This window comes from Syngnathus floridae, chromosome 21, assembly GCF_059516105.1.
Source record: "Syngnathus floridae isolate MCC-2025c chromosome 21, RoL_Sflo_1.0, whole genome shotgun sequence".
Taxonomy (NCBI): Eukaryota; Metazoa; Chordata; class Actinopteri; order Syngnathiformes; family Syngnathidae; genus Syngnathus; species Syngnathus floridae.
In genome coordinates, this window is record NC_142433.1 from 7,507,609 (window position 1) to 7,534,199 (window position 26,591).

Below are 26,591 nucleotides of genomic sequence, written 5' to 3' on the forward strand. Positions count from 1 at the left end.
AAACGCCACAGCAGCAAACACGCCTGACCAAGTTGACGCTGTGTGTGTGTGTGTGTGTGTGTGTGTGTGTGTGTGTGTGTGTGTGTGTGTGTGTGTGTGTGTGTGTGTGTGTGTGTGTGTGTGTGTGTGTGTGTGCGTGCGTGTATATGTGTCGTGCGTGTGCATGCAAGGCACATTATTAGGTTGACAGCACATCACTGTCACCCTTCCGGAAGGTTACGTTCTTCCCTCTCCACTCATTCAACATTCTCCTCGTTTTACGTGGACCACACACACGTACACACACGCCTCAGGCCCGGATTATCTTCTTAAAGCAGGAGATGCTGTGATTAGCCCTGGCGGCGGCCGTCGCCTGAGGCTGAGCTTAGTGGTGTGATCCCAGCAGGAAGTATGAGACTGAGGCGCACCTGGCCCACTCCTCCTCAGCGCCAGGCCCCCCTCAGCCAGCTCAACTTTGGCCGCCAGCGCACTGACTGCAGCTCATCCAAACTGGACTGCCTCGGAAAGTACGACATGCCCAAAAAAGTGAGTCAGCCATTTTGTAGCACTGCCGCAAGTGGAGTGAGTTTTGTGGCTCCATCACACAATTTATAAAGGGCTGTCTGCCGTCATGCTCTGTTAATGGACTTTTACTTTGGAGTCGAGGATCCCAAAGGCCGCGTTGGCCTTGTCAGGTGTAAAACCAAAAGATGACAGTGAGTGTGCTGACTCACACCAAAGTGTGTGTGTCTTTGTGTGCGTGTGTGTGTGTGCGTTTGTGCGTGTTTGTGTAGCGGCTCCAGCTCCACTTCATCTTGTGTTAGGTGCACACAAGCCCAAAGTGTGTCTGGCCTGCTTTTCATGTACTTTGGACAGTTAATATTTGCCCCACTGTGCTTAAACACCCCTTTTGCACACACGCTCGCACTCTATGTTGCAATCTTCACCTTGCTATCCACCTTGATTGAAAGTCAAACGTTTTCTCTTGTCATTGCTGCTTTACTTTAAAAAGGACCTTTCATATTAAGATTAAATATGGTCTTTGTCTTTCTCTCCAGCATATTCCCGACTCACGCGTTATTTTGGAAGGTTCCGTAAGCGGAAGTTGAGGCGTTACAGCACCTGTACACCTGCTGCACCCTTTTGGTTCACAGAAGTACTGCACATTGACAGGCATGTATTTATTCTGTTTGCCAACAGGGGGAAATGGTGGCCTGATAGAACGCGCGAGGCAGGCGGGCGAATTGATGGGGGGCGAGAGAAAAGCCACCATGAGGACGTCGCTCATGCCCAAGTTGGCGCGCCCACTACCTCACGTCACGTCTGTCTTTTCGTTTGACGGTGATTGACAGCCAAATGAGTGGGTGAAGGAGGGAGGCAATGTTGGGGAACTTATGTCTGCAAGCGTTAGGCGTCTCGTCACTTGCAGTCAACCTGCAGAGTCAGCTGCAGTCAACCCAAGTTGCCTAGAGTCAGCAGCAGGATCGAGTCACTTGGAGTCACCTTCCAGTCTGCTTCAACCAAATCGGCCCGAGTCACTTGCAGCCACGAAACGTGGTATGAGTGGGGGCGTGTCCGGGCCATTCCGAGTGTTGAACAAGCCCAAACTAACTCGAATGGGAAGCAAGCGTGAAACTCAACACGCGAACACCGGAAGTGGAGCCAGCATGCAAAAGTAAAACACATTGAGACGGAAAAGTTGCAGTAGGGTGACGTCACACGCCCTACATACCATTTAAAAGTTACACTGATCCAACCCCCCAAAAAAGTGTGTGTGTGTGTGTGTGTGTGTGTGTGTGTGTGTGTGTGTGTGTGTGTGTGTGTGTGTGTGTGTGTGTGTGTGTGTGTGTGTGTGTGTGTGTGTGTGTGTGTGAGACAAAAAAAATTAAAACAAATTTAAAAAAAGCTGCACTGATCCCTCTGAGCCGGCTCCCTGCGCCAGCGCCGGCGACAGGACGTGCCGCTGTCAGCACAATGACATCACGGCGCTATTTTGAAATCACTTCCGGCGGCGGTGTGCGGCGCCGCGGGTGCGACAGGTCGGGGCGAGGCTTCATAGGAGCAGTACGCGCGGAGCGGCTCGGACGCGTGTTGGGGATCTGCGGCCCGGAAGTCTGGCACACGCACAAACTTTGTTTGTGTTCTGTTTCTCCCCAAAGTCAATTGCCGCTTCGTGATGACGTCACGCCACTGGATGGTCACTTTGGGCTTCCTGTTTTTAATGCGCGCCCCGCCTGCGCGAGCACAAGGACAAGGTCAGTTGATTTATTGAGTTAGTTTTCTCTGGTTTATGCTGTGCTCAGTCGACGTGCTCAGTGTGATAACGTCATCAACACACGTGACGTCAGATGTTCGTCATCGATTTATTGTCACCTTGGCACAGGTGGTAGGCACAGAACCTGCTCAGGGCTCTGCTGCCAACCACCTGGCTGGCACCTTCTGCCGTGACTTTCTGGTACTACTTTATCTCCATGGTAATGAGTCTGACCATGTTTTGCAAAAAAAACCCAAAGGTGACGCTTGCAATCGCCCGTTTAGATGAAGGGACAGCCCCGAGGCGCGGTCCGCTGAGCCTCCAAGCAGAAATCACAAATCTGGCTCAAACCGCTGTTTGAATCGGCGAAGGTCTTGCCAAGTTACATTTTATATTTGGTGAAAGGCAGTTGGACAGCTGAGTGAGTGCCTTGCTTTGTGTCTGAGAAACAAATTCAGTCGCAAATTAAAAATGTCCACTCATCTCAATGTGTTTATCACAATGCATCCCTGACATCCGTCACTGGCGTCAGTGTCTTCCCCGAAAAGGTTCCGGAGCAAAGTACTGAGTCCCACCGAGCTTTTGGTGTCCTGGAAGGAACCCAGAGGTCCGCTTGACGGATACGTGGTGGCCTACAGCACACAGCCTGGTAAGGCACATGTGGTGGAAGCATGCACGAGAAGGTGACGCCTGGCCATGCTCGTGCAAACAGGCGACGGGGAGACGGAGGTGGACGTGGCCAAAGAGGACACCCGGCTGCTGATCGACAACTTTGATGCCAGTCGAGACTACGCCTTCAAAGTGTTTGCCCTGAGAGGGGAGCTAAGAAGCAAACCGCTGGTGGGCGGACACCAAGGTAAAGCACCGCTGGGTGGCAGGCAGGGTGCCGAGAATGGACGTTGCCGCCTTTTGTTTTTCAGCCGAACCCTCAGGACGAGAAAGGCTTGAGAGTCAACGTCCGCACGATAGCGCCCCCACGCACGCCAATGCCATCACTCAGGGTAAGATGGTCAGGACGTGACAATTGGAGCAGGAAGTGAGGTCGAGCGCTGAGAATAGCCACGGCGGCAGCGGTGGTAGTCTGAAGCTCGCCCCAAATTCAATACCCCCAAAACGGCTTCAGACGCATTCCTGATTCTGGCGGTTGTCACGGCAACATCTCCAGCCCTCTCCCTCCATCTTGTCGGCACTTGCCCAGCCGGCGGGCGCGGCCCCCTGTCAATCAGACGGGGGCCCGTCCCCACACGTCTGCGCCGCCCGTGGGCCAATTCTTTGCGACACTTGCGATGGTTGTCTCGTCTTTGGTCTTGCTTCAAGCGACGGCCGACCTGCGCTGAGGGATGCTCTTGGAGCTGCTTGTGCTCCTGCGTCCGCTGGCACCCTGCGGACTGAGCCGCCAAGGCTTTCCAATGTAGTTTCTGCTGCTTGCGCTCCGGTGGGCGACGCCTTGCGCTGGCTTTGAATGTTGTGTTGCGTTGTGCGGGCTTGTTGCCACTTGTCGCACCAAGCCGAGCTCCGGATCGAAGCGGAAGAACATTCGTGTGCCTTTCAAAGGCTTCTGCAAACCGAATGCGGTAAAGCGAGTCACGTCGTGTTGAGCTCCGCCAGGAATGGCAAGAAGCTAAACTTTAACCCGGTGCAGCGGCGGCGAAGGATGCGCTCTCGCACCTGAACGCCCCACAGCCCACGAGTTGCTGCGGTAGTTGTTGCTCAAAGTCGCATGGCGTGGTGAGCTGCAAGAGTTGACAGCGGTGGCGGGACCGACACTGAAAAAGATCAGATCCTGCGAGGGAAAGCCACGTAGCAACGGGGAAAAAAAGCAGCTTGCAAATGTCTTGCTGGAAAGTTACTCAACACAGATGAACACGAACATTTGCGCGTGTGTGCGCTCTCACCAAGCTCAGGTGAGGAGCCGTTCACGTGCAGCACGCCGGCCGCCGCAGATGTGGTGATCATGGTGGATGGCTCCTGGAGCATTGGCCGCAGCAACTTCCACCTGGTCAGAAGCTTCCTGGAGAACCTGGTGCGGGCCTTCGAAGTGGATGAGGACCGCACGCGCGTGGGTCAGTAGCGGCCGGCAAGGCAAGCTCTCCGTCCAGCACATGTGACGTGTTCGGCGCCCACAGGCTTGGTGCAGTTCAGCGGTGAGCCGAGGCTGGAGTGGCACCTGAACCGTCACCGGAGCAAAGCGGCCGTGCTGGACGCCGTTCGGAACCTGCCGTACAAAGGCGGGAACACCCTGACAGGTACACCGGCCGAGCTTGGCACGCTTCCTCGAGCGCTGCTCAAGGAAGCGTCCTCGACAAACCCAGGTCTGGCGCTGAGCTTCGTCCTGGAGAACAGCTTCAAAGCGGATGCTGGATCCCGAGCTCACGTCCCCAAAGTTGCCATCCTAATTACGGACGGAAAGTCCCAAGATGACGTGGTGCCCCCCGCGCAGACCCTGAGGAACGCCGGGATTCGAGTGTTTGCCGTTGGTACGAATCGGACCGACCAGCGTGGCCTCTCACCTGGCGCTGCTGCCTTACTTTCTTCCCCATCGGGCAGGCGTGAAGAACGCGGACGAGGAAGAGCTGAAGGCCATCGCCTCGCCGCCCGCCGACATGCACGTCTACAATGTGGCCGACTTTGATGTGATGAGCGACATCGTGGGCGTTCTGACCAGGAGCGTGTGCCGCACGGTGGAGCAGCTGGCAGGTTGGACACGTCACTTGCCGCATTCCTCTTTTTAGAATCATCAACTGCTTGTCCCTTTCCTTTCTTCAATCTATGAAGTTTGTGCTTTTGAGGGGTTCTGACCTCCGACACATCCAATATGGCTGACGTCAAGTTCTCTCGCTTTGGTTGAGTCCTCTTTCAGTGGGTTTGTTTGGTTCTTTGTTTTGGCTTTTGCAGAGGCAGGTGGTGGCGCCCCCCCGCCCGAAGGCTTGGCCCCTCCCCGTGACCTGGTGACCTCCGATGTCACGGCTCGGAGTTTCCGCGTGACGTGGACACCGCCGCCGACTGGTCAAGTGGAGCGCTACCGCGTGGTTTACTACCCAGCGAACAGCGGCAGGCCGGAGGAGAAGGTAGCGCCGATGGGGCCTGGGCGTCTGGGCGGCGGCGTCCGGGTGGTGACACGTTGTGTCCGCATCACAGGTAGTGCCAGGGTCGGAGCACAGCGTCCTGCTGGACCACCTCAGTTCTCTGAGCGAATACCAGGTGGCCGTGTTCGCCGTCTACCGCAGCACCGCCAGCGAGGCGCTGAGAGGCAGCGCCACCACGCGTACGTGGGCCGATAGCCCGAGGCCCAGAGCGGCTGAACCCGCCAGCCTAACCTTGGCACCGTTGACCCCGCAGTGGCCTTGCCCTCCGTGGAGCACCTGGACCTGTCAGAGCCCACCCACGACACCATGAGGGTCCGCTGGACGACCGCCCCGGCTGCATCAGGATACATGATCCTTTATGCGCCGCTCAGCCAGGGAGAGCTCGACGACGAGAAAGAGGTAAGTGACGCAAAGACTACGAAAAAACGTGGAAAAATGATCACCACGTGAAGACGGATGATGTCATCAGAAAATGGCCAATATGATGTCATGGCAAAATGATGGCCATGTCCTCATATGGAGATGACACCGCGTTGGGGCGACACCATCTGAAAACAAATGACGTCCCGCGCAGGTGAAGGTTGCGTCCGATGTGGAAGAGGCGGAGCTGGAGGGTCTGACACCGTCAACGGAGTATACGGTGACGGTGTACGCCATGTACGGAGAGGAGGCCAGCGACCCCATCACCGGCCAGCTCAGCACGCGTGAGTTGTGAGCGGCCCGCCGCTGCCGCATTAAAATGGCGTCTGCAAGCGGAAGCCACCTGCTCTCAAGCTCGCGGCTATCTTGCATTAAGATTGATGACACTTCATGTTGGCGTCTGAAGCCGACGGTGCCGCTGCTTCGTTCCTTTTGTGTCTTCTTTGATGAAACTTGGAAAGAGAAAGATTCCCAACAATGCAAATCCCTCCTGAAGTTTTGAAACCGGGTCCGCTCAGTGAGTGCCGTGCTCTGATTGGACGTCTCTGACATGCTCGCCCCCTTAGTGGCGCTGCTCCCGGCGACCAATCTGCGACTGACGGACGTGGGCCACAGCTCTGCCCGACTCAGCTGGGACTCCCCGTCCAGGAAGGCAACGGGCTACAGCGTCGTTTACACCCGCAGCGATGGTGTGGAAAGTAACCAGGTCCGACAAAAATCACTGAAGAAACATTTGTGAAAGTCAACATGCGAGCTGCTGCCACGTGAAGCCTCGGTGTGCACGCACGCGTAGGTGGAGGTGGGCCGCGAGACCAACTGGTTGCTAAGCAACCTGAGCCCTCAGACTGAGTACACAGTGGGCGTGGTTGCCATCTACGACCAGGGGCAAGCAGAGCCGGCCACGCAGAGCTTCTTAACACGTAAGCGTTTGGCCCGTTGACACGCACGCACGCGCATGCACCCATTCTCTGGGTTTTCTTGCTCAGGCAACGTTCCAGAACCAACGGACGTGAGAAGCCATGACACCTCTACGGCCGGCTTCCAGGTGTCGTGGCAGACCCCCACTTACGACGTGGCGCTCTACCGCCTCAGCTGGATGCCCGCAGACGGTGGCCACCGCGGCGACGGTGACAGCGGGGAGGTCGGTGTGTGCGCCTTCTCCACGTCAAACGCGCACGCCTAGATCCTTCAGTCGACCCTTCAAGTGACATGTCGTCCGTCAGGTGCTGCTCAACACCAACACGAACACCTACACGCTCACTGGACTCCGACCCTCGACCGAGTATGAGGTCCTCTTGAGCGCCATCTATGAGAATGAGGTGGAGAGTGAGCAGGTTGTGCTGCTGGAATACACGGGTATGCTCAGCGCACGTGCGCATTCTGGACAGACAACCACATGAGTACACACGCGACTTTTTTGTCATTTGTAGTGGAGAGAACAACCACTGTTGCTATGACAACCACCAGCATTGCAGGTGAGATCTTTTGACTGAACTCACCTTTGATGTCTCTGTGTTATGGTTTTCATCGTTGTCCTCACTGTCACGCTTGCAGTGCCTCGTGACGGCGTGCGGGGCATGACCGTGGATGACCGAACCACATCTAGTCTGCGGGTGTCATGGCAACACTTGGACGCCCACGACGTCCGCCATTACCGCCTCAGCTACAGCAGCGCGACCGGAAACCAGGAGACGGTAGGATGAGCAATGAAGAGAGCTAGAACTTTGGCGGAGATGGCCGTAAAGTGTTGCCATCCTCTTCCTTGCCGTTCAAGTGTGGGCATCGCGTAGAACGTGGGCGGCCGAGACCTTTTTGGAAAGCCAGAGCAGCTGACGGACATCTGGTTTGTTTTGTTGTGTCAGAGGTCGCTGCCATCCACCCAGAGCAGTTTGGTTTTGCAGCCGCTGATGCCCGACACCCAGTACAAAGTGACTGTCACTCCTGTTTATCTGGATGGAGACGGCGCTACGGTCACGGCCACGGGACACACCTGTACGTTTCTCACCATGTGCAATTTAGCTCTCCCCCATCTGTCTGTATCGCTGCCACTCTGTTTTCTTTCTCTGGCTCTGTCTAACCGTCTGTGTCGCAGTTCCACTGTCACCTCCTGGGAATCTGCGCGTTTCCGAGGAATGGTACAACCGCTTCCGGATCAGCTGGGACCTTCCCGCTTCTCCCACGACAGGCTTCCGTGTGGTGTACCAGCCACTGTCGGGTCAGTGGCTCGAGCCGACGTGAGCGCTCTCGGGTCGCCGTGAGCGCTCTGAAGTCGGCCCTCTCGCTCAAGCCTGGTTGCGCCCGCAGCCCCCGGACCTGCCTTGGAGACCTTTGTGGGCCGGGACGTGAGCACCATGATGATTGTCAACCTGCTAAGTGACACCGAGTACGGCGTCAAAGTCCTGGCATCTTACAGTGGCGGGTCCAGCGAGGCGCTATTGGGCCGGGCCCGGACGCGTGAGTCTCTCAACGTGGCCTCCTATCCCGACACACGCGGCGTCAAAGCTCATTGTCTTGCGGCGGTACCCCGGCAGAGCGCCTGGTCGTGAGCGACCTGCGCATTTACCAGCAAAGCGCCGATGGCTTGTGTGCTCGCTGGCAGCCGCAGAGACACGGCGCTGCCTACCGGGTCGTCATCCAGTCCGCTAGCGGTGAGTAGCGTCTGCCGAGAGACACCGCAGCTGATTGCCTAAGATAAACACTGTGCTTTGTGGGGGCAGCCCCATAGTGGTTTTGAGCAAGCAGATGATTGCGCTGTCACCATGCACAACAGGCGGTCACGTGGAGGAAGCCAAGCTGAGCGCAGGATCCATCACCCACTGTTTCAACAACCTAAGGCCCGACATGCTGTACAAGATCAGCGTTTACGCGCAGCTGCAGGACGGAAGCCAAGGCCCTGCAGTGACGGCCGCCGCCAAAACTCGTGAGTACTGACGGTGGGGTTGTGTTGCGTGATGTGACGTGGCAGCTTTGCGACGACTTGTGCAGAAGCCGCCTCAACCCCGGCTCCCACCGTGCCGCCGACCACCACCTCGCTCCCCACAGTTCCCCCTGCCAAAGAAGGTAAGTGCACGTTCAACCGAGCAAAAAGCTAGCTTAGCATAGCAACCCGAGCAGTAGAGTTAGGAGGAAAGACTGACAACCGGCCGCCCGAACAACACACACAGTCTGCAAGGCAGCCAAGGCTGACCTGGCCTTCTTGGTGGACGGTTCCTGGAGCATCGGCGACGACAACTTCCTGAAGATCATCGGCTTCTTGTTCAGTACCGCCGGGGCGCTGGACCGCATTGGGCCCGACGGCACACAGGTAGGCCGCCTCAGAAGGCCGCGGCACGGGCCGGCCCGTCGGCTTTCACCACCCGTGTTGCAAGCGTCCGCCATGTGCCGCAGGTCGCCATCGCTCAGTTCAGCGATGACACGCGCACCGAGTTTGCCTTGAGCGCCTACGACCACAAGGAGCGCCTCCTGGAGGCCATCAACAAAATCTCCTACAAGGGAGGAAACACCCAGACAGGTGAGACATCATCACGCTGGCTCCTGTGCACCCTCTGAAGCCATGCGCTGCCTTGCCCCGTAGGTCGTGCGATCCGCCACATGAAGGACAACATCTTCACGGCGGAGGGCGGAGTCAGGAGGGGAGTCCCCAAGGTTCTGGTGGTCCTCACTGATGGCCGATCGCAGGATGACGTCAGCAAGGTCTCAGAGGAGATGCGGATGGAAGGTCGCTGCCGCTTGCCGTCGTCTTGGGACCAAATCACAACCGAGCCGTAACCCGTCCGGCGTCCCCACAGGCTTCGTCGTCTTCGCAATCGGGTTCGCCGACGCCGACTACGCTGAGTTGGTGAGCATCGCCAGCAAACCGAGCGAGAGACATGTCTTTTTTGTGGACGACCTGGATGCTGTCAAGAAGATTGAAGAGAAGCTGGTGACCTTTGTGTGCGAAGCTGCCACGGCCAGTGAGGGAGCAACAGCCGGGAACGTTCCTGCTTGCTGGCTGGCACCGTGCTCATGAAAAACATGTGTGTGTGTTTGTGTGTGTGCGTGCAGCATGTCCCTCCGTGGCCATGCACGGCAGCGGTACCACTCCCGGTATGACTTTAGCAGTCTCGTTGGGTTTGGCTGAGCAGCTGCTGACAGTTCCTCCTCTGCTCGCCAGGTTTCCGCATGATGGAGCTGTTTGGACTGCTGGGGGAGCGCTACAGCAGCCTACCCGGCGTTTCCATGGTACCCGGAACCTTTAACGCATTCCCGTGTTTTCGCTTGCACAGCGACGCGCTCCTGGCTCAGCCAACCAGGTTCGTCTGTAGTAGAAAACAAAAAACAAAGTGCATGTCTGCTGAGTCATCGTGATGTTCAGGATGCTCGGCCTCCCTCAGGTTCCTCCACCCAGAAGGTCTTCCCTCGGACTACACCATTGCGCTGCTGTTTCGCCTGCTGCCTAACACTCCCCAGGAACCTTTTGCACTCTGGGAGGTCTTGGACCAGGATCAGCAGCCGCTGGTGGGCGTCATCCTGGACAGTGAGTCTGGAAGAGCAAGGGCACAATGTCTGTAGAATGGCCGAATTCCACTTTGCCCGTGTTGACTCGCCATGCAGATGGAGGGAAGACGTTGACCTTCTTCAACAATGACTACAGAGGGAACTTTCAGACTGTCACCTTTGAGGGTCCGCACGTCAAGAAACTTTTCCATGGGAGCTTTCACAAGGTCAGCGTTTTGCCAGCGCATTGGCTTTTGGTACCCCTTCGGGTGACGGGGCGGGTGTGGCTGACCCCAGTGACAAAGGCAACCAAAACGCACTCTCTGTGCAGCTCCACGTGGTGATCAGCAAGACTAGCGCCAGCGTGCTTGTGGACTGTCAGGACGTGTCCACCAAGACCATCGAGGCGGCAGGAAACATCAGCACAGACGGAATGGAGGTTCTGGGCAGGATGGTTCGCTCCAGAGGGAACAAGGACAACTCGGCGCCAGTAAGAACAGAGGGGATGCCCTGGTCTTGGTCTGGCTTGATTCTGCCACTGACAATCACTGTTTTGCAGTTTGAGCTCCAGATGTTTGACATTGTGTGCAGTACCTCGTGGGCCTCCAGGGATCAGTGCTGTGAACTTCCTAGTTTGGTGAGTCATCTGTCCACTTTGGGTCTACGTGCTAAGACCTAATATCCCGCCTCCCTCTTTATCACGCCCCCGTGTGTTGATCCCGTGACCACCCAGCGCAACGAGGCCCAGTGTCCTGCCATGCCGAAGGCCTGCACCTGCACTCAGGATAGCAGAGGCCCCGCAGGCCCTGCCGGACCCCCTGTGAGGCGCACACACGCATACACGCAGTTTGCTTTTGGAGACTCTACATAAATTCCGCATATTTCCAATTAGGGTGGGCCAGGAATACGAGGAGCCCGAGGTGAGCGTGGAGTGCCCGGTCCAGTGGTGAGTTCTGTGATTTCAAGTTCAATTTTTGAGCCAATCTCTTGCTGAAGTCAACCCCCTGGTCCAGGGGCCTGCTGGAGCCGTAGGTGAGCCCGGAGTGCCAGGACCCCAGGGAGCCCCAGGACCACTAGGGCCCAGCGGGCGCTCCATCAGGGGTTCCCCGGTAAGCATGTCATGCACGTGCATGTTCCACACATTAGGACATTTGCCCCTTCCTGAGACATTATGACTCTTCCCGTGCATGTTCATCCACGGACGCACACACGTGTGTCTTTGCATGCAGGGTGCTCCAGGGGAGCCAGGACAGAAAGGAGAGTCAGGGCAACGAGGTCTGCAGGTAAACGCCAGGCTCATTAAACGCGTCTCACGCGAGTTGGCCGGCTACTGACCTGCACTGGCGCGTGTGTTCCAGGGCATGGCCGGCCGAGTGGGCACTCCCGGCAGAGAAGGACTTCCCGGCCCCAGAGTGAGTGGTGCTGCACTGTGTGCCGTCAACGCGCTTTGTTGCAACTCACGCACGTTCCTCTGTCGTCCGCAGGGGCTGCCAGGCAAAGACGGCCCCCCCGGCCGACCGGGCTCCTCTGGAACCATTGTAAGTGCTTTGAAAGAAGCAACGTAGCACTGCGCTAGACAGGAGAGTCCAGCTGGCGCGTCGTGCGATCATGGGAGGGAGGCCATTCCAAAGAGAGTGCGCAGCAAGTGTCCCCTCTGAGCTTCTGCTTAGTTCCTAGTAGCTGAAAGTCAAGTCAAGTCAAGTTTATTTGTATAGCCCTAAATCACAAGCAGTCTCAAAGGGCTTCACATAGACAAAAATTGACAATTATTCTCAAAGCATCCCCTGATCTTAAGCTCCCAAAAGGGCAAGGAAAAACTCCTAAAACCCCTACCAGGGGAAAATGATAAACCTTGAGAAGGGACCACAGATGGAAGGATCCCCCTTTCAGGATCACCAGGCTGCAATGGATGCAGAGAGGGCACAAGTAATACATAATATGAAAATCAATGAAAAAGTGGATGTCCAAGTCAAAGCGAAGAGCTGAAAGGACAATAAAAATTGTCCAAGCGTGACTCTTCTCTCATCCGCAGGGAAGTCCTGGAGCCCCAGGGGCCCCTGGAAACACAGGTGCCCCGGGAAAACACGGAGAACTGGGACCGCCGGTGAGTCCCAGCATCAAACATCACAACCTAGGAGGGAGCGATGGCGCATTGGAGCAATGCCCATGAACCCCAAAATTAGAGAGTCCAAAACCTGCCTGCCACAAGTTCTCTTTAGTCACAGCCAGGTGCAGGTCAATGAGCTCTGGGGTTGGCAGATTGCAATTCGTCTGTCAGTCCACGTTCATGGCCAGTCAGAGCAGAGCTTTTGAGTTCCCGCTGCCAATGTTTTTCTTCTCGCTGCAGGGTCCAAGCGGAACCAAGGGCGACAAAGGCGAACGGGTACACCTTGTTCCTCTCCCCGATCGGCCGCCATGTTTCGTCTCCTCCTCTTACTTGACTTTGTGCTTTTGCATTTCCAGGGCGACCTGCAGTCCACGGCCACAGTCCAGACCATCGCAAGGCAGGTGTGTGAGCAGCTGATTCAGAGTGAGTACTTCAATACGGCAGGTTAGCCCTGGCAAACGTCAGCATGGACGTGACCCCCAAATAAAAGCCGCCCGACCTCCATGCTGCTCGCAGGTCACATGGCTCAGTTCAACACCCTCCTAAACCACGCGCCCAGCCCATCTGTGACCATCCGCACTGTCCCGGGACCTCCTGGAGAGCCCGGTCGAAATGGATCACCAGGGCCCCAAGGGGAACAGGGCCCCTCTGGAAGGCCTGGTTTCCCCGGACAAAATGGACAGAACGGCCAGCCCGGAGAACGAGGTGCGGCGGGCCGAGCTAAGTCGACCAACGGGCAACTCCCGTTAGCAATATTGACATCTGTGTGCGTGTGCGCACACAGGTCCCCCAGGTGAAAGGGGTGAAAAGGGTTCTGCTGGTGTGGGAGTTCAGGGCCCTAGAGGACCGCCAGGACCTCCTGGTAATGATGTTTGCATCCCTTCATGTCCCTTTGCATGCCCCCACCCATTGCTAACACCTCCCATAATGGGTCGAGACCTAACAGTCCTCCTCACTCCGATGTCATGTCCTTACATCCCACCATTTGGCTGCAGGTGCTCCAGGCCAAGGCAGGTCCGGCAGTCCAGGCCCGTCCGGGAGACCTGGGAATCCAGGAGCACCAGGACGTCCCGGGGTTCCAGGCCCAGTGGGCTCCGCCGGTCCTCCGGGTTACTGTGACCAGAATTCCTGCGTGGGCTACAATGTTGGAGGTACGTAGTGAAGGCCGCCCACAGGAAGTAGTTGTGGACACTCGACCGCACTCTTCTTCCAAGCCCCCGTCAGCCCGTTTTACTCCTCCTTTTTCTGTCCCGCTAACCTATCGGAGACCCTTTCAAGCGATTCAAGTCTTGGTACGCCATTGTGGATGTGTCACTATGAGGCGGCGCTGACTGATGCCCTGAATTGAGTGTTGATGTTGCTGATGTTGCTGTTCCTGCAGTCCAGCTGCCGTCCAACATTTTCCCCAACTACGGTGAGGCAGAGGAGGATGACCCGTACCGCTACTACCAGCCTGACTACCCGCCTCCGCGGCCCGTCCAGGACCCGGAGCTGGATACGGAGCGTTCTGAACTGGAGCTGAACTCCCAAGATGAGGGGGTGGGGCCATAGAGGAGCCTGGGCGGAGGCAGCGTCAGGAAGTGAAGCTCAGCATGAGGAAAAGGTCCGGTGGACAAAGCCTAGCTCACACATGTAATCTCTGTACATGCTTTTCAGGAAGTCAAGAAGTGTTGAACACACACGCACACACACACAGACACACACTTGTGCATCTGATTGGCCACTGCCCAGAATGGGGGGGTGCGATGACGCTTAACATCGAGGAAGCGTTTGAAAGAGCTTGTGGCAGTCAAAGTAATTTATTTGGAAGACGTTCTGTCCAGTTTGTCAACACAATAAAAAAATGACAGTACAGTCCAAGTATGAGTCGCGTGAACGTCATCGTAATTCACGAGAGTCTCACCGCTGAAGAAGCTCTTTTGGTGTTCATTGCTTCATTTCAACTTATTTGCTTTTCATCCCTGTCCCTGGCTTGACAGAGCTCTGTCTCACCTATTCGTCTCTTTAATTTCTCTCCCGTCTTTATCTCGTCTGCTCTTCCTCATTCCTTCATCTGTGTATGTACTCATGTCTGTCTCCATACCGTCACATTTTCATTTCTCCACCTCATAATTTGCCTCCTTGTGTCATTTCATGTCTTTGTATCTCGGCCTGCATATTTTTACTTCATCTTCAAATTGTTATTGTTTCATCTAATGTCTTCAAGACGGCCCCTGCTTCTTGTGTTCACCCTGGTGCCTCTTTACCACGGTTGCTAAGCAGCCTCGGCCAAGCTCTTCTTCGAGTGGCTGTCTTTGGCTGCCTGGCAACCTCATCTGACCCCGTCCTCCAGAGACTGCGCCTACACGAGCGTGATCTTGAGAGCACATGTTCCACATTTTTTAGCAGGATAAAAATGTAAAGTAACTTGTACATTTTTTTAAAGTAATGTATTGTATGTAATGTATAATGTCAAAATATTTTAATCTTGTGTCGTCATAACATCAGAGGTGGTGGAAGAACGTGTAGTTCTGGCAGTGACAAGTACATGTCACTCTGGTACAACACGTGTACGGCCTCAGCTCTGATAGGCCAGTGTGTAGAGGTCCAAGGCTTTTGCGTGGAAGCACATCTCCACGGCGGCAAAGTCGCACAGGATTCTCTGGCGGGCAGAAAAGGAGTCACGCTAGCCAGGACGGCGGCAGCACCGACCCGGCCGCCTCCCACCTTGATGTCTTGAATCTTCTGCTTCTCAAAGTCATCGATGGTCTCCTCCAGCTGCCGCGTGGTGCGTGCCGCATCCATGGTGGCTCGCTGCAATTCACTCTCGGCCTGACGCACAGCGGGAGAGGCAGCTTCATCACTGACATCCTCCTCCCCCCGTACGCCGCCGGACCAACACGCGGCGGGGAACCCACCTGAGACTGGACGCGGGCGGAGTCAAGCAACAATCGCCCCAACGTTACGAGATGTTGTGAGGCAAACCGGGACGACCACACGGGTCAAGTGAACAAAAACGTGATGGCGTTCTTTGGGGAAATGGATTGGATCCAAAACAGAGTTAGGAGCTGGCTACCTGAACACATCAAAGAAGTCAAGCTAAAGGATACGATGACTAGTCGGTCAGCCGGGTTTCGTTGGCGAGTGCGCTCCAGTTGCAGCATCTGCTTGGACTCCCGAGTCCTGGTGTTCCAGACCGCCTTCACGTCCTCCTGAAAAGCCGCAGTCATCCCCATAGCCCTTGGTCACGCTAATACTAATGCTACGCTAGCTCACTTGTTTCCGCCACACGACCGCGCCGTAACCTTTCAGCGACTTGATCACTTTGGCCTCCAGCCGCTCTACCTGAAAAAACGCAGGTGTGCCACATCATATTTGTCTGGCTGTCATCCATCCATCCATCCATCCATCCATCCATCCATCCATCCATCCATCCATCCATCCATCCATCCATCCATCCATCCATCCATCCATCCATCCATCCATCCATCCATCCATCCATCGCCACACCTGGGCTTGCCGATAGTCTTGAATCTTGGCCAGGTGTTCGGCAAACCGCTTCATGCCTTTCTTGAGACTAGGGGTCTCGGTGTCAGCGTAGTCGGCCACCTCTCGCACCAGGACGTCAGCCTTGTTGCGCAGCCTGGCAGCTTTGCGGCCATAGGCGGCAAACATTTGACACATCTCGTCAAAGTGCTTCGCCACGTTGCTGATGTTCTCCTGGATCCTCTTGGTCTGGTTGTCCCTGAACAAACATCGTCTCCCACCATTGTCACCTAATGCTGCCATACGTGAGCCAACACAAGGAAAGGAGCCCATTTCGTCATATGACTTGCGACAAGTCGTCTCTCTGTACGCTGTAGCTACAAAATAATTAAATGATCGTTCGGGAGTTGGACAAAAGGTACGCTCGTCTTGCCTATTGTTGTCTATACACCTACAACACAAATAGCAGATTTCACCAAAACTATAGTCTGTCCCAAAATGCTCGAGTTCTAGCTGACCCTCTGCTCCTTTGTGCAGATGATGGACACCATGTGTGTGAAGGTTCAGGACCAGCTAAACTCACTTATATTCTCCCAGGACTGTGCGGTCCAGGAGGACATGAAGACTGCAGAAAACCTGATGCAAGAAACTCCAAAAGGGTGGGTGAACTTGAGCTCACGCTAGCTGGTTCTGAGTGGAATTTTGAAGTGTGCCCCTTCCTTCTCTAGACCCTCCAGCTGCTCCCTTGCCTCTACCACCTGGGCGGCGATGCTTTCCGCGGTGCCATTTAAGACAAGTTAGAGTCGGTGGCAGTGGCGCGCGGCCGTGATGGAGGAGCAGCTGCGGGTTGTCACACGCTGTCAACTGGCCTCCATGTGCACGTTTAAGCCAACGTTTTATCTTACACAAGCTAGCAAACGTTTGAGGAGGTCCGACCTAGCGGCATCACTGACAGCAGGTTGTTCAGAAAGATGTCGAACGTTACAAAAGCACATTTCTGCCTGTTTGATTGATTTTGGCAAGTACATAACACACTAATTGCAGCTTTGTTTCACAATATGTTTACATGACTTGTCGAAACGGGTTTGCTAGTCACACATGGTTTCAATGGCAGACACACAATCTACATTTCACATGACAGTAATCATCAGAGATGGGACCAAGTCACACATGTGCAAGTCTCAAGTAAGTCTCAAGTCTTAACCTTCAAGTCTCAAGTAAGTCCCAAGTCATATTTTTCTTGGGCTGGGCAAGTCAAGTCCTTAAATAGGTCAAGTCAAGTCCAAGTCAAGTCCTTAAACAGGTCCAGTCAAGTCCAAGTTAAGTTAACTGTAGTTTTTATTTATTAACTTGCTCCATATTAAGTCATATTTACTTAATTCAGTTTCATCATCATATTCATTGCATTAAAGCTATATATACACACACCTATTTAGATAAATGAAAAGCACTTACTTGGCAGAATGGCTCTTCAGATGACGGACAAAGTTTGAAGTTGTCGTCTGGCTGTCCAAAATGTGTCCGTCTTTTGCCGTCATAAAAGTAATTGCGATAGCCGAAGGTGTTGACTCGCGGTACCGCTCCCGCTGACATGTCTGCGCATGTCTGATATAAAGGGGCATGATTCTCCAATAAACACGTTCGGTAGGTAGACAGGGCACGGCTGATTGATTGACAGGTTACTGATCCTATCATGACAACGCCATTCTCAGCCTGCGCTCCTACCGTGTTATCAATAGTTTTTTTAAATGTATTATTAATTTTATATTCAAACTGAAAACATAAACTAAATAACACTGAAGTCATTCAAGTCATTGTGTCCCAAGTCAAGTCAAGTCCCGAGTCTTTGTCTTTAACTTCCAAGTCCAAGTCGAGTCTCAAGTTTTTTCATTTTTTGTCAAGTCAAGTCACAAGTCATCAAAACAACGACTCGAGTCGACTCGAGTCCAAGTCACAGTGACTCGAGTCCCCATCTCTGCAAATTTCCATCGTGACAGAGGCTGCTGCCATCGATCCCGCAGTGTTACGCGACATGTATCGTAACCTGAACCAAAAGCAAGCGTCCGTCTTCTACAAGGTCAGAGATTGGTACATAAAGCGTGTGTAGCTCAAAGCCAATTGAACAGTTCTTCTACCACATCAACGGTGGCGCCGGGACCGGCAAATCGCATCTGATCAAATGTATCCACGCAGAGGCTACCAAAATACTGCAGAGACTACCACGACTGGCTGAGGAGGCCGACATTTCTAAGCAAACGGTTGTTCTCGCAGCTTTCACTGGCACGGCGGCATTCAACATTTCTGGGACAACTTTGCATTGTCTACTCAAATTGCCGAGAAGTCTCAAACCCCCGTACCACGCACGGCCTGGGCAATAAACTGGACGAAGTCAGAGCCGAGCTGTCGATCGCCGAAATACTCATCATCGATGAGATTTCCATGGTGTCAAAAGACTTCTTTGCCTACGTGAATGCCAGGTTGAAACAAATCAAGGGAATTAATTTACCTTTTGGTGGCATGTCTGTTCTTGCTGTTGGAGATTTCTTTGAGCTCCCTCCTGTGAGACAGTCCAAACCTCTGTGCGTGTGCGATCCCACGCGGCTGGACCACTGGCGTGACAACTTCAAAACGGTCACACTCAGCGACATCATGAGGCAGAAAGACAATGTCGCCTTTGCTGAACCGACTCCGCATCAAAGAAAAGTCTGATGAACTGTCAGAACTGGACAGAGTTCTCCTTACGACGAAGTACACTTCCCCAGAAATGTGTCCAAAGCATATTCTGCAGGTTTTTGCCACCAATAAACAGGTGGATGGCCATAACTCCGCGATGCTAAATCTGCTTCATAAGGACATTATGCAAATTGACACAGATGACGACAAGAAAGACAAAGGAACTGGCAGAATGGCAAGGCAAGCTTCCCCTGTGCAAGGCGCTAAGAATGAGCTCCCGGACTCAATCAAAGTTGCCTTCGGTGCTCGTGTTATGATCACACGCAATATGATGTTCAAGCAGGTCTGTGCAATGGGATGTTTGCAAAAGTTGTCAAATTGGTGAACTATCCAAATGAAGCACGTTTCCAGAAACTTGGGTTTATTAAATAAACCGGAATTGACCTTATTTCAACAAGTGCCTTAAATGAATCCAGAAGTGACCTAAATATAACATTTGCTCTAACTTTTACAATTTTTGTACGATTAAACCCATTTCAACTTTTGAACTCCAAACTGAACCTCTTGAACCTGTAGTTTTTGTTTTGATCCAAATTTAAAAAAATGTTGGCACAATTTTTTTTCTTTAATTCTTCGCCTTCACACGTAATTTCTCCAGAAATTGCATTCTCTAGTTCTTTTTCTAGTTTATACCATTTGGTCCTCGCAAAAGTTAAAAAGGATTCAAAAGTAAACGCAACTGAAAATATTTCGTTTCTTTAAATTCTACTGACATGATTCCATTTTACACTTTAATTTAATCCTCAAAATGTGACGACCTGTTAACCAGATTGAACATTTCTAGCGTTTCTGATAATAAAAAAAAAAAACACCCATCAAAAGATGAAGTGCCATGATTTTTGGGGGGAATTTATAACATATTGAATATCTAATATCATGTTTGACAGTGTTTATAAAGTTTGTAACATTTACCGAAAATGGGATCACGTCAAGTGCATCCATCCTGGCTCTGAAAATGGCGACTCTCGAAGGCACGCCGAGAAGACTCCCCGTATCGTGATGGACAGGGAACCTAAAAATTATTCTTTTTATTTCTCTTTAGTGGGTTTAAAAAGAGAAGTTGAAACCATTTTGTCCAAATAGAACGCGGCCACGAGCCACGTCCAGACGTTAGTTAGCTACCTAGCAGGTTACCATAGCTGCTCTTTCATGTTCGATGTGCGTGTTTTCCGGTGATGTATCAAAGGCATTTCCTGTGTTGTGATTGGCTGATAAGGAGGCCTTTTCTTTCTTTTTAAGTATGCCTCGATGATAACGCCGATCATAACGGATAGACATCATTTCGGAAGTCAGAAACTCATCGATCAGACGCACAAAAATTAACCAACGCCGATTTAAAGATGATGCAAAACCGTCAAAAACAGGTAGAGAAAAGTTTAGACCCAAATAACGTCAATAAAGAAACGTTTTCGCAATAATAACGTTTCTGAAAGTTATTGGAACATGCACAAACTTGAAGACACAATTAGAATTCGGGACGGGAAAACTCAACTGAAAACTAAAATGTTTAATTTAGTGTTCCAGATGTTTAATGAGGAATTGCAGCCAGATCTGAATGAAGATTAAAGTATGAACAACTAATGCAAACTCTGGATTTTGAGGAGAATCATGCACGAGAACATGAAAAATGGAATAGTTACATGTTTCTCATAAAACAATAAATAACTTTTTTTTTTTTTTTTTGCAGATTCTGGATGCACACTTGGTGGAAACTTGGTGCCACCTGCCTGATCGAGTGATGTAAGTAACAACTGTATATCATATCATGTTTCTATCGTCAACATTTCTGCAGTCTAACGTACGTATTTTTCTGTAGCCTTGGACACTTGTCCAATAACATACCACCACCAGGATGTTACCTGCTCACTCCGATCTTACCACCAAAAAGCACGGTAAATCCACAGTTTCTGCAAAATGTATTCCTTTGAATGCCCACACGATGGTGACATGCGTTTGCTTGTGCTTTTGATTTTCCAGCTGGACAAAAGAACCCCAGACTCCTTCCAAGCCGTATATAAAAAAAACACCGAACGTGTTTATGTTATTTATGAAGGAGCAGCGGCCTTTTGTCAAAGCTCAACTTGAAAATTCAAGCAGAGAGCGAAAAGACAGCGCATCCGCTAATAAAATCTTGGGGCAGATGGTAAGTACGATGCGCACGCATTCACGCACGCATGTTTTTTTTGACACTTTCTCATTAAATCCACAGTGGAAGTCGCTCACGCAGGACGACCAGGAAAAGTACTTTAATGAATCGGATCGGCTCAACCAGATCCATGCCAGCTTGCACCCGGATTGGTCCTGTCGAGATAACTGTGAGTTAGAATCCATCGGAACAATTAAAAAAAAAAAAGTGTTTTTGTGTGAAATGACGTGATTTTGTGTTTTGTGCAGGGTCAAAAGAAAAAGAGAGTGTGGTGCAGTACCAAAATATCCGAACGCACCAATAATGTCCAACCGCATGCTTCTTTGATGGCCAATAATAATACAGGTACGTCTCCGAAAATGTTTCTTTGAATTTTTTGAACTGATCACCTGACAGAGCGTGTCAATCCAAACTGAGCATTCTGTTTAGTGATGGAAGACTCGCAGTGATTCCATCTCGGGAGTGACTGGCGTTTTTGTGTTTGCAGTGCGTGTACCTGACATCCCCCCCCCTCGAGAGTGAGTTGCAAAGACTCAAATGCGTTGAGGAAATCAACGCAAGAGAGGACCCAAATGCCAACGTGGAGGAAAATGTCCCGGACTATAACGTCAGGTCCGAAACAACACAAATGTCCAGAGATGGGACCGAGTCACACATGTGCAAGTCTCAAGTAAGTCCCAAGTCATTTTTTTCTTGGGCAAGTCAAGTCAAGTCAAGTCCTTAAATAGGTCAAGTCAAGTCCAAGTCAAGTCCTTAAATAGGTCAAGTCAAGTCCAAGTCAAGTCCTTAAATAGGTCAAGTCAAGTCCAAGTCAAGTTAACTGTAGTTTTTATTTATTAACTTGCTCCATATTAAGTCATATTTACTTAATTCAGTTTCATCATCATATTCAAATGAAAAGCACTTACTTGGCAGAATGGCTCTTCAGATGATGGACAAAGTTTGAAGTTGTCGTCTGGCTGTCCGAAATGTTTTTGTTGCATATCTCGCACTGTGCTGTCCGTCTTTTGCCGTCTTAAAAGTAATTGCGATAGCCGAAGGTGTTGACTCACGGTACCGCTCCCGCTGACATGTTTGCGCATGTCTGATATAAAGGGGCGTGATTCTCCAATAAACACGTTCGGTAGGTAGACAGGGCACGACTGATTGATTGTTAGGGTAGTGATCCAATGATAACGCCATTCTCAGCCTGTGCTCCTACCGTGTTATCGATATTATTTTTTTAAATGTATTATTAATTTTATATTCAAACTGAAAACATAAACTAAATAACACTGAAGTCATTCAAGTCATCGTGTCTCAAGTCAAGTCCCGAGTCTTTAACTTCCAAGTCCAAGTCGAGTCTCAAGTTTTTTCATTTTTTGTCAAGTCAAGTCACAAGTCATCAAAACAGCGACTCGAGTCCAAGCCACAGTGACTCGAGTCCCTATCTCTGGTAATCATGAAAAGAGATGTTTGTTTTACATGTACAACGCAAGCCCAAAATCCACTGAGGATTGCAGGGCTGGTTTTATTCCATGAAAGGAAGAAAAAAAATTGACTGCTGTGAATGTGTACGTCAAGGTGCACATTTTTGTCGGCAGGCCTTTATTTATTGGGGAGCCAATTTCATTTTAGTTCATAAAAAGTCAAATTGAAAAAAAAATTAAAAAATGAAAATGCTTTTTACAAAACAAACTACGTATGTTTACAAATGCAAATAGTTATAGGAAAATGTCAATGAATTCTGAAACACCAGCTTTGGAGGGTTGTCAAACGATTTATTTCCATGACTGCACAGCCGCAAAAAAAGGTCAAACAGTCGTCTGGGAGTTAGAGTCCTTTTGACGGCCATGCCGCAAAAGCAATGTCATTGAGCCACAATAACAAAATGACGTCGCTCAGGCAAACCTTGGCAATTTTCTCAATCTCGTACCTTGGAAGCATTTCATTCATTTGTTCCAGGTACATAATAGCATATCATCACGCAGTCAGTACAAATCACACCCGAGTCGCCATCGCAACTCAGACCTATTGGTTTGTATCGGAGCGCACTTTTCCTAGCCCAGTGCTTCTCAATTATTTTCTGTGATGCCCCCCCAGGGGGAAAAAAACATTTCACGCTCCCCCATGTTATTAACATTAAAGAAAACAAAAAAATAAAGATCAACTTACAATAAAGAATAACTACTAATAACATTGTTTTTTAGTCTGTAACAGAACAGATTCAAAGTGCATCACTTCGCCTGAAATTAAAAATAAATTACAATTATTCAAACTAAACATTCTTGACCAACTGCCATTTTATGCTGAAAAAAACAAAATAGATACATAACATTAAATTAAATATCAGCAATAAATATTAAATTCAAAGTAATCAGCAACATTAACTCAGGAGCACAATATATAAAACATTTGAACCTACAAAACAAAAAATGAAAACTTTTTTTTTAATCAAAATGAGGCAACATGACGGAGACCATATCCATGGCTGCAGGTAGTATCAGCTCTTCTGCAATGGTGTGTTTTTTTTTTTTTGCACTGAGCAATTTGGTACGCTGCTTTATATGATTGACCGAAGTAGCATTCACAAACTGAGATGATTGTTCACAATATTCTGCCCGTTTTCGCTGAAAAACCTTTGGCATCTTATCAGCATGATTGGGGTGCAATGACCTTAAGTGCCGCCTTAATTTATTTGGCTTCATACTGTCCGCTGCCAACATTGTAAGGCACAGTAAACACACCAGTCTTTCCTCGTCTCCCATCGTAGTGACACTGAAGCCGAGCACTACGTACGCTTCGTCATATTTCCTTGTCTTGGCTTTCGTGTAACTCTCAATTCTCTTATCTCTGTCTCTCTACGCCGTTCTTTTCAACCCTGTTAAATATTTTTCCATGGTATCCCACTGCACTTTTTATTGCCTGCTCGGTGCTGTGTGTGCGTATGTTGCGTGAGCTCTACACTGTAGAGCGAGTACTGTTCCAGTGATACCGCCACTCCCACCTACTGCAGTGGATGTCTAATTACCCTTTAATCTAGTACAGCTATAAGAAAAGCATGTTTCCTGGTGTCACACGGTTGGTATCGCACCGTGCCCCCTCCCCTCCCAGGGGGGCGCACCCCACTATTTGAGAAGCACGGTCCTCGTCGGACTTTCCTCGAATACAGCGTTAGTCTTGCTTCCGCTGTGATGCGGTGCGGCTAGGCTACGCTGGCGATGAATCGGATCGCTTAGTCCGGTTTCAATCAGGAAATGACAGAGCGGAAGATTTTGTTTCTTGAAAACAATGGCACTGAGTTTATTTCTTTTTGGAGACGCCCACGGTGCGGCCGCGCCGGCCGGTGGTCTTGGTGTGCTGACCGCGTACGCGCAAGCTGCAAAGGATGCGCGAGTCAGTTAGGGGCTGTGTCGGCGAGGTTCAAGATTGCCACGGGCTACCGAGAGAGGACTCACCCCCAAAAGTGCCGGAGACCGCGATGAGCTCGTATTTTCTTCAGCCGCTCCAGATCTTCTCGCAGCTTGTTGTCCAGGCCGTTGGCCAGCACCTGAAAGCGGCGTGTGCTGTTGGACTTTACTCGCCTTTGGACAATGTCTTTGACAAAATCTTGAGGGCAAAACCCGCACCAAGATGAACGGGTTGATCAAAACAGTTCAGAATGGATTAATTATCAATTCATCATTGCACCTCTGAGATGGGTTGTTAGGGGGACACGACTAGTGTCAAGGTTTTTGTCTTTTTGCAGCATTTGTCATCTTGGCTTTTCATCCATCACATGTAGGTATGCAACATCAGCAGGCAATGGCCCAAAAAAAAAGCTGGCAATTTTATCCACTCACTTGACTGAATTTCCCATCCTTGACATCCTTCTGCCTGTTGAGGAACCAATCCGGGATTTTGTATTGGCGAGGATTTTGCATTATGGTCACCACCCGCTCCACCTGCGCACAGAGCATTCAGTGTGCCTGCAGCTCCAAATGGGACAAGACCCCGGCCGGCCACGAGTTGGCTCACCTCCTCATCAGTCAGCTCGCCGGCTCTTTTGTTGAGGTCGATGTCGGCCTTCCTCAGCACCAAATGGGCGTATCGTCGGCCCACACCCTGAGAAGGCGGCACCAAAAATATTGGAACAGGGCAGTAACAACAACGTCCTGCCACCTCCCCCCTTTCCTACCTTGATGGCAGTGATCGCAAAGGCGATTTTCCGCCTCCCATCAATGTTTGTGTTCAAGACACGAAGTATGTGCTGGAATTTCTCGGGGATGACCAAAGCCTACAGAAACAACACATCAAAGCTCACTAGAAGTTGAGCACGACGCAGCAACTCCACATTGACGATCGTTACAGACGTCAGAACATCTCGGGTCTAACCAAATCCTACAGAAACAACTTGTAGCTTAGCACGAGGGGCGGCTCCATATTGACGGCCGTTACAGACGTCAGAGCTTCTGTGCGCGATGCTTGAAGCCGACTATCGCTACATTCTATGCGCGATGCTTCGGGCAAACAGTGCAGTCAGTGTACAGCAAGCGTGCGAGTCAGTCAGCCAGCTTGAACAGTCAGGCGGCGCAAACGGCTCCATTAAATTAGCAGTGGAAGCGACTACACGCTCGCTTTTAAAGGCCATATTTGCCCTCACTAACAATCAATTCAACATCGTATCTGCTCGCACACACTACGCGCGCCCCTCAAAGATACTCGGGGCGCGGATGGACCACTATTCACAATGGATGGCGACCGATTTGGATTGTCGAGCAGCACTCTCACCATCTTGAAAGCGTGTTCCGCGTTTAAAGGAAGTGACGCAGGTCTCGCGACAATTTGACCGCGCTAGGGGTGGAAATCGGTGGATCTCAAATGACATCACGTTCGGTCAGTCGGACAAACATTGTGTCCGACTGACTGTGCAACTATAGTTATATATAGTTATATATGGTGAACAATTATATATATGAACAGTTATATATGGTGAACGGGGTTGTTCACCTCACAACCCCGTTAGGCTGAAGCATGCAACCCCCGCCCCCTTGCGTTCCTTCTCGAGCCATATAAAAAAACAACTGTCCTCCTTTGAGAATAATAGTCTGTCGTCAAAAAGAAATTAGGAATTAAATTTTAAATCATAGCAGAAACTAATATTATGGTTGATGATATTGTGATTTACGAACCACTTAAATTTGTCTTTTTCTTTACAAATTATAGAATAAATTTTCATATGTTTTCCAAAATGCCCGTGGCTAAAATATGTCATTACAAAACAAAAATTGTAGACTCCCCCCTCCCCCTAACTTTCGCCACTCGATGTCTCAATTAGTGTCTGCATAGTTCCTGTGGTATATGGTTTTTACTGCTTCGCTGGTCTTCAAAAACACTCGGTGATCGGTGGCTGTTTCCCGACGAATGAGCACTTCAGGGACCACGGCTGATTGGGAAAAGATTTTATTCAACCAATGTCAGAGTGAAGTCTTTCCAAAAAGTTGAGTGGCACAAGGCATGGATGTAAAAAAGCCCTCCCCCCAAAAGAGGGAGCGAGCGAGCCCGCCGCTAGAGCGAGCCCCCGCTGGAATGAGAGACCGCTGGCACCCGCTAGAGCGACAAAAAAAAAAAAACCTCTTGTCAGGCCCGTAGCTTTTATACCTGACAAGAAGCTGATGTCACGGCTTTGGGTAACAGCTGTAGTTTTCAATCTACTAGTTTACTTCAGTCCTAAAAAGGAGATCTTGACCAGCGCTGTTGGTGATGGACGACAACAGCCACTTTACCTTATTATAGGATTGCACACATTGCTGAAACTGAATTCTCCCTGGTCACGGACAACTGGCCCTTCTATCTTCTACTAAGTACTTATCCACTACTGAAACTAAAGCTTCTCTGTACAGCAAATATAGTTTGATAGTCTTACTGCTACTATTGGATCATCTAATGCAACATACAGATACGCCT

At 51.0% G+C, this 26,591-nt stretch overlaps 3 protein-coding genes and 1 long non-coding RNA gene across 14 annotated transcripts; 2 read left to right on the forward strand and 2 right to left on the reverse strand.

Moving 5' to 3' along the window:
• The first annotated feature begins 1,994 nt into the window (after window positions 1–1,994).
• On the forward strand, window positions 1,995–14,188 carry LOC148380401 (collagen alpha-1(XIV) chain-like). 2 transcript variants are annotated; one of them, XM_088365151.1, is made up of 47 exons: window positions 1,995–2,234; window positions 2,766–2,882; window positions 2,946–3,089; window positions 3,154–3,234; window positions 4,138–4,296; window positions 4,360–4,479; window positions 4,546–4,710; window positions 4,781–4,930; window positions 5,129–5,301; window positions 5,372–5,498; window positions 5,573–5,718; window positions 5,894–6,023; window positions 6,306–6,445; window positions 6,533–6,659; window positions 6,726–6,880; window positions 6,963–7,095; window positions 7,170–7,214; window positions 7,294–7,433; window positions 7,602–7,731; window positions 7,832–7,954; window positions 8,044–8,193; window positions 8,271–8,387; window positions 8,510–8,659; window positions 8,725–8,799; window positions 8,904–9,043; window positions 9,127–9,250; window positions 9,314–9,457; window positions 9,528–9,692; window positions 9,784–9,825; window positions 9,893–10,031; window positions 10,113–10,255; window positions 10,333–10,442; window positions 10,547–10,705; window positions 10,775–10,852; window positions 10,949–11,035; window positions 11,108–11,161; window positions 11,229–11,324; window positions 11,445–11,498; window positions 11,574–11,627; window positions 11,700–11,753; window positions 12,248–12,319; window positions 12,563–12,598; window positions 12,679–12,766; window positions 12,839–13,027; window positions 13,107–13,184; window positions 13,318–13,473; window positions 13,704–14,188. In XM_088365151.1, exons 1-47 carry the CDS (start codon window positions 2,156–2,158, stop codon window positions 13,871–13,873), a joined length of 5,508 nt encoding a protein of 1,835 aa, XP_088221277.1. In that variant the 5' UTR covers window positions 1,995–2,155; the 3' UTR covers window positions 13,874–14,188. The 2 variants fall into 2 exon arrangements, with proteins under 2 accessions (XP_088221277.1, XP_088221278.1); XM_088365152.1 differs by having other exon boundaries at window positions 1,996–2,234; window positions 12,679–12,745.
• On the reverse strand, window positions 14,103–19,725 carry LOC148380402 (CBY1-interacting BAR domain-containing protein 1-like). Of its 10 annotated transcripts, XM_088365230.1 has the most exons (8): window positions 19,643–19,725; window positions 19,433–19,532; window positions 18,294–18,408; window positions 15,812–16,083; window positions 15,578–15,646; window positions 15,412–15,513; window positions 15,220–15,294; window positions 14,103–15,133 (listed from the first exon to the last, which is right to left on the reverse strand). In XM_088365230.1, the coding sequence occupies exons 2-8, from the start codon at window positions 19,460–19,462 to the stop codon at window positions 14,798–14,800; spliced, it is 999 nt and encodes a 332-aa protein (XP_088221356.1). In that variant the 5' UTR covers window positions 19,463–19,532; window positions 19,643–19,725; the 3' UTR covers window positions 14,103–14,797. The 10 variants fall into 10 exon arrangements, with proteins under 10 accessions (XP_088221356.1, XP_088221351.1, XP_088221355.1 ...); XM_088365225.1 differs by having other exon boundaries at window positions 15,812–16,046; window positions 18,294–18,509; window positions 19,433–19,708; XM_088365229.1 differs by having other exon boundaries at window positions 19,433–19,707.
• A 6-nt stretch (window positions 19,726–19,731) lies between these two features.
• Window positions 19,732–20,545, forward strand: LOC148380403 (uncharacterized). The gene is made up of 4 exons (XR_015855025.1): window positions 19,732–19,884; window positions 20,208–20,260; window positions 20,337–20,412; window positions 20,498–20,545. It is a non-coding gene; the product is annotated as an uncharacterized LOC148380403 (long non-coding RNA).
• A 3,373-nt stretch (window positions 20,546–23,918) lies between these two features.
• On the reverse strand, window positions 23,919–25,660 carry rps18 (ribosomal protein S18). Its single transcript, XM_088365261.1, is given in 8 exon segments — window positions 23,919–24,024; window positions 24,104–24,195; window positions 24,488–24,589; window positions 24,663–24,749; window positions 24,823–24,921; window positions 25,416–25,441; window positions 25,444–25,478; window positions 25,635–25,660. Coding segments are annotated over 8 exon segments (543 nt in total). The 3' UTR covers window positions 23,919–23,948.
• Window positions 25,661–26,591: the final 931 nt, after the last annotated feature.